Source organism: Podarcis bocagei, assembly GCF_964188305.1.
Source record: "Podarcis bocagei genome assembly, chromosome: 2".
NCBI classification, from domain to species: Eukaryota; Metazoa; Chordata; class Lepidosauria; order Squamata; family Lacertidae; genus Podarcis; species Podarcis bocagei.
This window is the reverse complement of record NC_138126.1, coordinates 93,947,368-93,961,582: the sequence shown is the minus strand read 5'-3', so window position 1 is coordinate 93,961,582 and position 14,215 is coordinate 93,947,368. Positions and strand designations below refer to the sequence as shown.

General features: G+C 40.3%; 1 protein-coding gene across 2 annotated transcripts in view; it reads right to left on the bottom strand.

Annotated features, from left to right (window-relative positions):
• B3GNTL1 (UDP-GlcNAc:betaGal beta-1,3-N-acetylglucosaminyltransferase like 1) overlaps positions 1 to 14,215 on the bottom strand; it is a 186,710-nt gene that overhangs the window by 129,417 nt on the left and 43,078 nt on the right. For both annotated transcript variants that reach the window (XM_081183852.1, XM_081183853.1), the window contains one exon: positions 9,613 to 9,708. In XM_081183852.1, the coding sequence (XP_081039978.1) occupies positions 9,613 to 9,708 (96 nt within the window). The remainder of the gene's footprint in view (positions 1 to 9,612; positions 9,709 to 14,215) is intronic.

Genomic DNA, 14,215 nt, shown 5'->3' with positions numbered 1-14,215 from the left:
ATGAAAAGCTCTCACCCACTCCAATCCACTGTATATGTAATTCAAGGTACACTTCTATTAGGGACCTGTTTGTTCCTAGGCCAGAATTCTATCAAACTGGAAGACAGAGTAGAAAAAGCAGCTTTGCTCAGGTGACAAAGCTTGCCAGTAACACGCATACATCTAATACTTTGTTCTGTCCTAGGTCCACTTTAATCCCCCAGGATCTGTGTGTCATCATTTAAGTGTGTTTGAGAATTTACTATTGAAGTAGTTAGAACCATCTGAAGAAAAAAAATGTAAGCCATATTGGAGTAGGTAGATTTGAAAGCACTAAACCACAGATAGGAAACCTGTGGCCCTCTAGACTTCCACTTCCATCATCCCTCACCACTGGCCAGGCTTGCTGGGGAGTTTGAGTCCAACAATATCTGAAGGGTCACAGGTTCCCTATCTCTGCATCAACAATTTGACATAAGATCCAGGTATAATTATTAAACCTACATATAAGGGAGGAGAAGTAGTCATTTTGAACACTCTTCCACAAACCAGTTTTCTGTGGGTGGCAATACAAGGCCCCAAATGTAATTTGTTAATGGGTGACTTCATTGTACCTAGTGACTAGGTAAACACATGGTCAAGTCTCAACCAAGAGCTAAAATGTTGAGATAGCATAAATGACTGTGCTCTCCAAATGATTGTGCTCTCCACAGGTTGGTGTTGCAACAGACCAGAGAGGAGGCAATCCTGGACTTAAGTGGTACTTAGGATCTAGTTAAGATATCAGTGGAGTTCCAACTGACTGAAAATAGTAATCACAATGCTATCCAATTTACATGTAAGTAGACGCGGGTGGCGCTGTGGGTTAAACCACTGAGCCTAGGACTTGCTGAATCCCCGTGACGGGGTGAGCTCCCATTGCTCGGTCCCTGCTCCTGCCAACCTAGCAGTTCGAAAGCACGTCAAAGTGCAAGTAGATAAATAGGTACCGCTCCGGCGGGAAGGTAAACGGCGTTTCCGTGTGCTGCTCTGGTTCACCAGAAGCAGCTTAGTCATGCTGGCCACATGACCCGGAAGCTGTGTGCCGGCTCCCTTGGCCAATAAAGCGAGATGAGCGCCGCAACCCCACAGTCGGTCACGACTGGACCTAATGGTCAGGGGTCCCTTTACCTTTACCTTTAGACAATTCCACAGCAAGTCCAACACAGTCATATTTCCCTTCAAAAGGGGAACATTTCCCAGCACTCTACTGTCTCCCCACCTGAACCCCAGGCAGGAGTCATTTTTTGGGGGGGGGAGCTGCCTAGTTAATGTGAGCCTTTAGCTCACAGACTAAGGCACTGGATAACAAGAATGAGAGAAGGGGAATTCCAATTTGCCATCCCTGCAAGAATCTCTAGTAAACAGAATTTGCACACAGATGCAATTGCCAGGAAAGCTGAGGAGCAGAGACTCTAAATCACAAGGCATGGACCAGCTGCCAGGAGGTGGTGTTTTCCCTCAAGCATCCTCAGGCTTCATCTGGCCTGCAGTGCCTGAAGAAAAACTAAGAGCTGGCAGGCTCAGGAACAGCCAGCCTATCCTGTGAAGACAGGGACTTCCAGGATTGGAAGTATTTTTATGGAGACTCCTTTAGTTTGGAGTGAGGGGCTAGATAGGCTCCTGTTAAGAGGGACATATGGGGCAAGAGGGTCTGCTTGTTCACCCTGACGTAGTAGGAGAGGGATAGAGACTATAGGAATAAAAGTTGGTGATTGGGTTGAATAAGACTGCCTTGAGTAGGTTGAATACTGTAGCACTTTGGCCACTCACTGTGTAAGTACAGTGGTACCTCAGGTTAAGTACTTAATTCGTTCCAGAGGTCCATTCTTAACCTGAAACTGTTCTTAACCTGAAGCACCACTTTAGCTAATGGGGTCTCCTGCTGCTGCTGCGCCGCCAAAGAACGATTTCTGTTCTCATCCTGAAGCAAAGTTCTTAACCTGAAGCACTATTTCTGGGTTAGCGGAGTCTGTAACCTGAAGTGTATGTAACCTGAAGCGTATGTAACCCGAGGTACCACTGTATGTCACTATCAGTTATTTTATGATTTTGCTTTCTTATATTATTCTAATGATTTGTTTATAATCATGATCTATTTTATTGCATAAATATACTGTTCACCACTCTGCATATCTTTGCACCAAAAAATCAATATATAAGGAAACCATAATTTAGCACACATAATGATTTCTAGAAGGGTAATTGTTTTAGTCACTTGCAGCAAAAATCACACAGAGTCTTGTGACACCTTAAAAACTCATTTATTATTCCATGAAAGCTTATGAAATAATAAAGAGCTCTTTAAGGTGCGCAAGGCCCTATATTGGAAGCAGTTTTTAGATTTTCACACACAGGTTGGGTACAAAGGCCTTTCATGAACGAACTATGACCAATTCTGAACTATGACCAATGGAAACCCATTGTATGCTCCTGATTTCCTAACAACAGTAAAGAAATCAGCAAATATTTTGTTTACATCAGATCTCCATGTATATCCATTCACGGGAATGTACATGGGAACTTCACCTGTGGGTGAAAAAGATTATGTCAAAATTAGCCCTTTAAGTTGCTGGAATAACAATCTAATGAGTGAAAGAAGAACACTAAATTTTAGTGTCACCCCCTCCCCATCACAAAAAAGATCACACAGCTCCTTCTAATAATCTTAGCACAGCCTTTGCTTTCTGTACCGTTAGTTGCATTTGTGGTGACTTTGTGGCTGTCCTGTGGTGAGACAATGACACACAGTGTTGCAAAAGAACAAATGTAAATTCTGTTTAACAGAGGGTAACAAAAGCTCTCAACCTTCTGTTGTATTTGTGCCAGAACAAATACTATGTTTTAGCTGTTTTTTTAATTGAAAAATGTGTTTTATTTTATTTATTTTATTTTATTTATGTTTTATTTTATATCAATATTTTATTTTAAACCACTAAGCAGTAAATAAATAGTGTTCAATAAAATAAGTCACCAGACAAGAAATATCTGGAAAAATTCAGCATCAAATACTAAACACTACAAAGGATGGCATGCACAGTATGAAAGCAAAGACCAAAACACTTTAAGCAAGTCGACTTTTTATGGCCACATACTAGTAAAAAAATTATCTGACAGCACAAAACCTGCCTTGTAATTTTAATATGTAGAATAAAATATTCCATGCCTTCCTGGCCATGCTGAGGAAGCTTTAAACATTAGCTTAAAGGTGACAAAACTAAATGTATGGAAAGGGCATACAGTACAATTCAGGGTTTTTCAAGAATATGAGCCACTGTGTTTAATCATTTCAGGATTGGATTGCTCCATTACTTCTCTCTACCAAAAATAATTACAAATTAACTACTACAACAAATATCAGCCAATGGCAGCTTACTTCTGCCTATCATTTGGCCAAAACGAGAGTTTTGTGAAATACGAACATAACAGGAAAAAACACAAATATTTAGTTTACCAGGTTGGGGGGGGGGGGTAACACACACACACACACACACACACACACACACACACTCTCCTATGGTTGAACAGCAAAGCAGGAGAAGACAAATGCATATGGTCACTAGGTGCTGAGATAAGATGCAGTGTGGAGATAGCGAAAGCCAGTAAGAAGGAATGGTGCAATGTGGTTTGGTTTTCTGCTTCCCTGGGCCCACCAGACAGCGGTTCAATAGATCTTTGCCTCCAAAGAAACACTCCTCACTGAGAGTGCTCTTTAAGAGATATTTTCCTAATGCAGCACTGGAACATTTAAGAACGTTTAGGAATTTAATTATTCCCAATAACATATTAAATTTCTATAAGTGCACTGAGCTACCACTGGCAATAAAAAATATTTTCTACTTAAGTGTTTTTGAGATCCCAAAAGTGTTTTTACCAGCATACTTTCCATCTGATTATAAGTGAATAATAAATGAATAAATTTAAATGTGGGCTTATCATGGAAAACAGAAGAAAATTCCCCTTGAAGAACAAAACCCTACACTGTTTTTGAGAGTTTCTGTTTCAATAATTAGCAAGAACAACTCATACGTGGCATTTCATATCACACTGAGGACTTAACCAGTTCACGATAAGATATTTTAAAATGTGCATACTGAGTGATTCTCTGCAAGATCTGATGCAAAAGGTTAAATTCACCCACATCAGAGAAGCCAGCTCATCCATTGAAAGGGCAGAAACCCAACAGCTACCCAGCAGCCCGCTGCATACCACTTCCTCCTTCTTCGTGTACTGGATGGCTTACAACCACTCACATTTCCTCTTGGGTGAGGGCCTGGCTAACATTTTGCTAACCGCAAAACCCATTCTTCCCCACCTCCACTTCACTTGTGATCATGCTACTTCTCAAACTGTGCTGTATATAGGCATGGGCTGTACTATACTGTACTGCATATAGGACTGGGCTCAGTTGTTAAACACTCTTAAAGTAGAATATATGTTTAAAAAATAACACTCTTTGTTCAATTATTATTATTATTATTATTATTATTATTATTATTATTATTATTATTATTATTATTATTTATACCCCGCCCGCCCCAGCCAAGGCCGGGCTCAGGGCGGCTAACAAGCAATAATAAAAAAAAGTTGAATGAATACAACTTAAATACAACATTAAAATACAACATTAAAATATTGAAACATTAAAATATTAAAATGCAGCCTCATCACAGGAGGAGAAAGGAAAAAGAAAAAAGAAAGAGGGGGAGGGAATCAAATTGGCTCCAAGCCAAAGGCCAGGCGGAACAACTCTGTCTTACAGGCCCTGCGGAAAGAAATCAGATCCTGCAGGGCCCTGGTCTCATGAGACAGAGTGTTCCACCAAGCCGGAGCCAGTGCTGAAAAGGCCCTGGCTCTGGTTGAAGCTAATCTAACTTCCTTAGGGCTCGGGACCACTAGGGTGTTGCTATTTAGGGACCTTGAGGCTCTCCATGGGGCATACCAGGAGAGGCAGTCCCGTAGGTACGAGGGTCCTAGGCCGTGAACACACGATTAAAAAGCAAAACTAATACCTTTTTAAAAGTAAATGACTAGTGATCAACTCTGCTCTCCAACTCTTCTAAATCATGGGGGGGGGGGGGCCTTGATGCTTATTGCACTGAAGTGCCCCTTCGTTGTTAAAAATTCACTGGCACACCCAAGAGGCAGGTTCCTTCTACTAAAGAGCTCTCTAAGGGCAGGTAAGCACACAGTTGGTTGTTTTTATGCTCCTATTACAGGTTGATTTTGTGTGTTTTTAAAAAAATCTCTACAAGACTTTCATGATGGTGAAATAATTTTAGCACACCTGAACCCTAATGCCTGACCACAAAGGCTCCACTTCTAAGCTCTCAAAACTGGTAAGTCTTTCACAGAGCTCCTTCGCAACCATAACTTCTGTGACCCTTGGCAGCTTTGCCACCCTGCTCATAAAGGATTCCTGTTCCACTCATACCCATTTGCCTTAATGGCCTGGGATAATCATCATCATCATCATCATCATCTTAAATTTTATTTGTATCCTGCCCTCCCCAGCCAAAGCTGGGCCCAGAGCAGCTAACATTATACAAACAAGACAATATGCATAATACAATATACAATATGCAAATAAAATAACATTCAACATTCATTAAAATAATATAGAATATTAAATATCAGCATTTTAAAATTAATCAAAAATCCACTCTTAACTGTTACAATAAGTAATTTCTAAACTCCAATCAATAAATATCTTTTCACCTCACACAGTCTTTGGCCTAACAAAATTTAATGATGTTTCAATATGCTTAGCTTCCCTCCCTCAACAATCCATCTAGTCGCTTGACTAGAAACTACTATATCAATATTCAGAGTCAGCTTCCCATTCTAGAGGCAAACTCGATTTCTTTCACATCAATTCTCATTCCTCTTAACTCTATATAAGCTCAAATCAATTTCCATTAAAAGTGACTGAAATGATCCACAGAAATATAACCTGGTGAATGCCCTTGAACTTGTTGCTTTCCTTTTCACCCTCAATTCAAGCAGTATGTTGATATCATTTTAGTTGTTTAATCAAGTTGGCTATTAAGAAAAAACTTCTCTACAGATAAGCATTTTCCAATTCAATAAAATGGAGATGTGGGATATTCCACAGATCATTATTTCCAAATCTTTTTTCTGCCTCGATTGCTCATCTGACACAAAATTCATCTGAGGACCACTCAAGTATGTACTTCCATTCCAAGAAGGCATTTTCTTGTGAGTCTTTCACTGAAACTGATATTAAATATCAGTGCCTCATTCTATAGTATGTACTATTGATTATACCATATAATCATGTATAATTTATACATGTACAATGTATTTTGCTTCATACTTCAGAGATGTCACCAGATAGTTAGTTTGAAGGTGCAACATGAACATTTCCCTGCATTATATTTATCACCCTGAAACTTGCATGATTGCTGCTAACATTAGAGCAGTGAGGAAATGAAACAAGAGTTCCTACAATATGAAACCTAGCATAGATTTATTCCTCTTCTGAGAAACTTAAGCCTAAAAAAATTAAAAATACCTGTCTTCCTGCCAGAATACCACAAAATCTAAGCCCCAAATATGTGCTTCTTAAGACACACTGTGATGGTCTGCCATGACCCAGACATTAGATCCCTCATCATACTTTGCTAATACACATATTTCCCTGAAAGTGGAATGGGTTTCTTCCATAAATGTAATTGCGTTTGCCAAACTTTTTTTCATCCAGTGATTGTTGCATTAGGTAGGAAACAATCTGTTGCTAAGGTAATTATGTTGGTTTCAAATCACACAAGATGCATCTCACTTAGAGATAATTTGTCCTGGGTTTCTGCATTTCAAGAATTCCAAATAAGTATTTGCTGACCAGTAAAAGGGTCAGTTATATAAAGCCACTCTAGAGATACTACTGAATTTCTTGACGGGCAAAATATATATTTTTCTTCTCCCCACCCTCTTTTTCTTACTCCATAAACTTGAGCATGCACAAATACAGAACACACCACTGATCTGATGACATGGGCTATTAATAGCAGCAAAAATCAAACCTAACAAAAAACAAAGAACACTTTTGTACCTAGCAGGGTATTAGTGGGAAACCAACAGTAAAAATTATTTCAGCCACCTCAGGAAAGGCCAGAATTATTCAATCCTCAAATGCACTAAAATATGGTAGCTTCCCATCAAATACCCGACCTTGCATAAATATGGATATAATCCAATGTCTCTGAATGCTGCTATTATATATGGAAGCCATAATACTAGCCATGGTAAAAATTTGTAGCACAGTAACAAGTCTCCCCACATACTTAAATATATACACACAGAGATGCTATGTTAAGACACTTGGAAGGTTGGATCCACAGACTTGTAGAAAAAAATAAGGGTGTGTGTAGGAAAGAGCTCAGTATGGCAACCACATCCAAAAACTCAACCCCCCACCCCCACTTCAAGTTCCTAAACTACCGTATTTTTTGCACCATAACACTCACTTTTTTCCTCCTAAAAAGTAAGGGGAAATGTCTGTGCGTGTTATGGAGGGAATGCCTACGGGTGGCATGCCTACGGATTTTCCTCCTCTAAAAACTACGTGCGTGTTATGGTTGGGTGCGTGTTATAGAGCGAAAAATACGGTAGTTCCTGAGACTCAAGGAATTCAGAGCTGAAGGCAGAGAGGGGAAAGAATCTTCATTCATTTTAAATATTTATATCCATTTGGTGTACAAGATCCCAGTTAAGGCCCAAAGAACATAACAATAAAACCAAAGCAAACTATATTTCAATTATTATTTTTTTGAAGGGAGAGGTACAGAATGGGTTATGTGGCAAAGTTATAAAAATAGTAGGTTGTTTTCAAAATAAGTCCTGCTCAAACAACAAAATCTTAGATTGGTGCCTACAACTCACAACTTATTTTCATTAGGTAGAGAGTTCCATGACCCTGGTGCTACCACACTGAAGATACTGCAGTGGCAGATCACAAACACATTTCCTCGGTTTTTCGGTGCTTTGGAAGGCTGCCCACTGCCATCCACAAGAATCATAAAATAATTAAAGGGCACCACTTGTTATTAACAATGCTGTTCTAATCATGTCATTGGAATGAGCATATATAGATATGTGTATGGGTACTTAAATGTCAAATCAATGTTCCAACTTAAACAGGGCTACAGTGGTGCCCCGCAAGACGAATGCCTTGCAAGACCGAGAACCCACTAGACGAAAGGGTTTTCCGTTTTTGAGCTGCTTCGCAAGACGAATTTCCCTATGGGCTTGCTTCGCAAGACGAAAACGTCTTGCGAGTGTTCTGATTTTTTTTCCGCTCCCCCCCTTTTTCTAAGCCGCTAAGCCGCTAATAGCCTTTTAGCCACTAAGCCGCTAAGCCTTTAATAGCCGCTAATCCGCTAATAGCGCTAATCCGCTAAGCCACTAATAGGGTTGCTTCGCAAGACGAAAAAACCACTACACGAAGAGACTCGCAGAACGGATTGTTTTCGTCTTGCGAGGCACCACTGTATTATTACACGTTGAAAAAGGAGTAACTATTTGCTCTTTGGGGGAATCCTCTCTTTGAAAAAGTAGCCAATGAAACTGGAAATTTTATTTTGGCAGAAACAAATGAGAACAACTGTTTCTTACATTTTCGAAAGTTACTGCCCTGTTTCTCTGTGCCTAGCACTTGGTTTCACTTTAGTGACGAACATTTCAAATACAACAATGTAACTTAGAAAGAGAACAGTTGTGCTGGTATTTGGTTATCGGCAGCAGCGTCAACATGATGAAGATTTAAAAATCATGTTCTCTTTGCTGTATTTCTCTGTGTTTCCTGTTCCTTTCACATTTGTAATTAGCATGGCCCATCACAATTCTGCACTGTCTTCATAACCTATTTTTTAGGCAAATAAAATAGCAGGACAACAATGAATTATTCTTCTTAATCGTGTTTGTATTCCATCCTTCCTCCAATGAGCTCAGTGTAAAATGCACAGATGAAGGATATCCTCACCACAACCCTGCGAGGTAGACCAGGCCAAGCATAAAAAGGAACGACTGGTCCAGAGTCACCAACTGAGCTTTATGGCTGACCAGGGACTTGAACAGCAGATCACTTTAGGTCAGAGTCCAGTACGCCAAACACAACACCACATTGGCTCTCCCAAAGAATCGAAATCTAACAAAGCGTATAATAATGTCTACCCTAGTTTCTATGTCAATAGATTAACTGCTCTGCATAATTAGGCATAGAAGCCTGAATCAAAAATATCATTTTGTGAAAGAAGCTAAAGTGATGATACTTGTAAGTAATGAAGTGCAGCCCAACTGCAGTGATCATGGTATAGATTCTGTCCACCTACAGTTTGGAACAAGAAATATGAGGGGTACAGCTGCTTTCTATAACTTCTCTCCTCCCTATTATAATCATTTTAAGAACATAGAAATACACTTATACTGTCTAGCTCTTGCTACCTGGTAGATTTATATAAGTACACTTCCACTTCCTGGGTACTCAAGCTAAGTGAGTAAACAACATAAAACAGAATAAATAGATGGCAATCAGCCTTCTGGCATCTCAAGGTGAAAAAGATAAATGCAAAATACCTGAGTAAGAAGCTGCTCACAGGTTAGATTATTGATCCATCGAGTGTATCGCTCAGTTGCCTCTGCTGGCTCTCTCTCAATTTGGCAACCTATAATCTGAAAGTACAAACAGACATTACCTTTAGGAAGTATAGATAACAGAACATTAAAACAGTTAAATAATTTCAGGCATTCTCTGAAGAGAGAAGAAGGCCCTACAGCATTAACCTTCAGCATTAACCAAGCTGGTGCCAAATGTATTGTTGCGCTTTCCTTTGGACAGCATCATCGAGGCCGAGAGGGGGAAACTTGTCATCTGGGCAGCCCAGGACCTCCATACACACTACTCGGGCTTGCACCCCAGGGAAGTCACCTTGGTGCTACTAATGCAGTGGTTCGTTATCCCTTTGAACTCTACAATTCTATGATTTTATGCACATGGTATCAATGTACCATGACTCTCAACATAGGAAATGCTACTACTAACAGAGTTTACACTGCCATCTACCCCATCCATCAACTTTACAGATACAAGGAGCAGTTAACCATGCATCCTAAAGACATATCAAGTCACATACATAGTTAAAAACTACAATACCCTTTAAGTGAGTGCAGCAGTTTTGTTTAGACATTTTCATTCCGACAGCTGTGATGGCTTTTCTAATGTTATCAGATTGGACTGCCAAGGCAGCATATACACGTACAGTTCCATCTATTTGCTTATCTAGGTGGCCAGTAGGGCCCCCCAAGCTAGTCTTGTCTTTCCCACTAATTATGTATCCAAAGTAAACAAAAGAGATCTTGAGCTAATTGCACTGTTACTGACATTTCACACTTGCTGCGCCCTTCTGCTTACAGACTTCAGAGATGCTATCTGAATACAAAATTAACATTAGGAGAAGTGACTTACGAATCCGAGCTTTGGTTCTAATGATCAAAGTCTTGTTCACTCATAAAACAATCTTAATGTAACTGTGTACATATCAAAACTTGCTCAACTTGTAACCCATGGAGTGAAGCACAGCATGCCAGCCATAGATCATCACTTGGCCTGGGGAGCAAGAACCCTCTCATATTTTGCTTTTTATCTGCAGTTCCAGCTAACTCATGAAGGTTGACAACCTTCTGGCAGGACCAATGCTTGGCTGGTCACAAGCTGTGGCATGCCTGAAATGCACCGTGGACAGTCAAATGTCATAGTATGAAGAGTCTTTTAACTGCATAATATTTGAACAGCCATGCGACACGAGTGTTTGGTTGCTGGAGAATAATATCAACTGAAGTTCAATCAACTGTCTGGTCACAACACTTACATGTATAGTGGGGGATGTAGTTTGTTAAGTACGCAAATCAAATTTCCATGCTTGAGCAGCAGTTTTTAAATGTTTCTATCATGACTGCTCACTAATGTTTCCATTCACAAAGACCCCTGGGGTACATCTCTTCCTAATAATTCATAGGGAGCAAGCCTTTGTGTTACCGCAAAATTGGGAGAAGCCCATCCAAAACTAATGGTAGATAGCTTGCTTTTTGTTTAAGAACTGAGCATTTCATATTGATTTGACAAAGAATGTGTGTGCATGTGCATACGCACATGTGTGTGGATATATACATGCGCTCTCAGACGCTTTCATTTCATAGGATTTACAAAATAAGCTTTAAAGTACACGACAAGAACTAAGTGTGGTGGGGGTGGGACAACTGGAAGAGGTAGGTGGGAAAAGCTGCGAAGTGCTGGGCAAACACAGCTCTGCCTGTTTGAAAGGAATTCCATAACAAAAAGATAAGAAAGCTTAGCTTCTGTACACAAAGCAGGCTGACCCGGCCAAAGCTACACAAATATAAATTAATGAACAGCTGCCAGGAGGTGACAGATTAGTCTTAATACTGGCTTTCTTATGGCCAGGTTTCCAATTAGAGCAGAATGTTAGCTGTTCCACCCCAAGTTGTGAAAAGCAGTAATGCAAAGCAACCAGGTTTTAGCTATGTTCAGACCCTTGAAACACTATATAATGAAGAGGTACCAGGTTAAAGCTGCCTCTGATATGCACAATACTCTGGGGTAAATATACTAGCAGTCCAATCAATGAGCCAGTTGAAATAGATTAACCAGGATTTAGGAGATTCTAATCTCAACGACTTCAGCCCAAGTATTCCTGCCGATATGGCAGAATAGTTCAGAAGAAAGTAACATTTCTAAAGCATCCAGTTCAGTGTAAGCACAGGGTTTGGGTACAAAAGGAAGGCTAAAGGATCACCTGGGCTTCAGAAAGCAAGATTCACTATGACAAAACAAAAGGCCTATCTGCACTACCAAACACTACACTACAGAACTCGTTTTAACTGGTTTGATCTCCCACAAACAAATCTGCGCATTGTAATTTAGTGAGGGTGCTGAAAATTCTTTTAAACATCTCACCAGACCCATGCCATACACTTCCCAGAGTAACAGTTCCCTTGGTTACCTATAGAGAGGGAATCGCTGTGAAAACACTTTCAACAGTACGCTCCTGAACGCACCAGGGAGTAAAGCTGATTGAGCTCAGCGAGTCTGAATAAACATGCTTATAACTTAGGTCTGCTATAACTGTTCAAAGTTTTCTTTAAATCCTGTCCAACAACATCCCCCCAAAAAGAAAGCCAATCTGAGCTTTCAATGGACACCTTTCTTGAGCAATTTTTTCCTAATACAAAACCCAGGTGCTCCTACAATTAAAAAGTGATTTTATTCAACTTCTCATAACATAATGATATAGCCAATTATCTTTTTTCTGTGAATACCAAGATACAGCCATGAGAATAGCTTGCTCTTTCAATAAACAATTGACATCTTGGATCCCACTTCAAGAAACACCTCAAAAAGCAATAATTCCTTATCCTGAGCTCTACTATGGCTTTGTTCCCAATATGAGAGCTTGATTTGCTGCGGTTTTCAAAAGAAAGAAATTGGTAGAGATCAATAAGTACAGTCCAAGCACATCCACTGTCAATAAAGAAAAGTTTACTACTGCACTCATGTCAGTAATTTAAACTTAAGTTCCAACTCACCTGAGCGGATTTGGGATGAGCATGGGGGGGGTGGGGGGAGATTAAGCCCTGTTGTGCTGGCGGGACTCATTGCAGTGGCTTCTGCTAGTGCAACAACTTACTTGATTCCGGCCAAAAACATCCAGTCTTCATGGTTTAATATACATGCTCTTGTTCTTTTTTAGTGAGGCCTCTGCTCCATTTGATATAAGCAACTCTTGCTTTAAGAAAGCACTTGAAGCAATCTATACCAACTCCGCATTTCCCAAATGTAGCCTGTAACCTGAGGTGAACATGTCCAAAAATGCCATCTCAGGTAACATCTCCATTTCTTTTCTAAAACCGCCTCTACTTAAAAGAATGAATGGATGAAAAAAAGATATAATCTCTTGCTGTTCTATTTTAACTGTTTTTATTAATTGCTATTATTTTCTTTTAAATACATGGCAGTGGGCAAAACTGAAAGGCTTAATTTGAGTTTGAGGGGATCCTAGACAAGGGGCCCTCTGCACACTATCAGGCACAAAGTCTCCCCCACCCACCCCTCCTTTATTTACATGCCAGACAGTGTTCACAATACAAGTGCCATTTTCATTATCCCATAGTGGTACCTCGGGTTACATATGCTTCAGGTTACATACGCTGCAGGTTACAGACTCCGCTAACCCAGAAATAGTACCTCGGGTTAAGAACTTTGCTTCAGGATGAGAACAGAAGTAGTGCTCCGGCAGCGCGGCAGCAGCAGGAGGCCCCATTAGCTAAAGTGGTGCTTCAGGTTAAGAAGAGTTTCAGGTTAAGTACGGACCTCCGGAACGAATTAAGTACTTAACCCAAGGTACCACTGTACTGCCTTTGGGCCCCACTACATCAGAGATGGAGGAAAAGAGAAGGCAGGCACCCAAAATGTAATAATATATAACACAAGACGTGAGCAACTAGCATGAACCCCAGTGGACCCTGCAATTTGCCCAACCACGGTGGTTGCTGGCAACAGGTTTGGGCACAAATGATTCCATTAATAAGAAAAGCAATCAAGCAATTTGAATGGGGGAGATTCCTTATAACCTGAATGTGGCAGCATGCTCAAAACCCACAAAAGTGCATAGTGTCTTGCTTCATAAGAGAAGTAGCATAGTTTTCCCAAACTTTGAGCAAAGATGCTAAAAACCACAAAGCACCAGGGGACATGGAGGGCTAGCACAACCAGGGCCCCAGCACCTATGTTGACCACTATATTGACAGTACTACAACTTGGCCAAGTCCCTGCCTAGGATGTCCCTCCTACTCAGCTTTCTGCACATGACTAGCACTTGACTGTGTGCCACAGGTACCAATGACCAGACACAGCTTAACTAAATAAGAATGCATAGAAGGAAAATATACACAAGGAAAAAGTATGGGGCTAGCAGAAAGTGAGGCTGAGGGGAGCAAAGATATTGTAAACAAAAACGTGAAAACAGAACAAGTGGATCATTACTGTCATGCATGCATATGAAGTTCTTGAGGAAACTGGCATTCCATCATCATGTGTATAAACAGTAACAAGGTCCTCTTCAGACCATTATTTCAAGTAACATGCATCATAACCTATAACAGC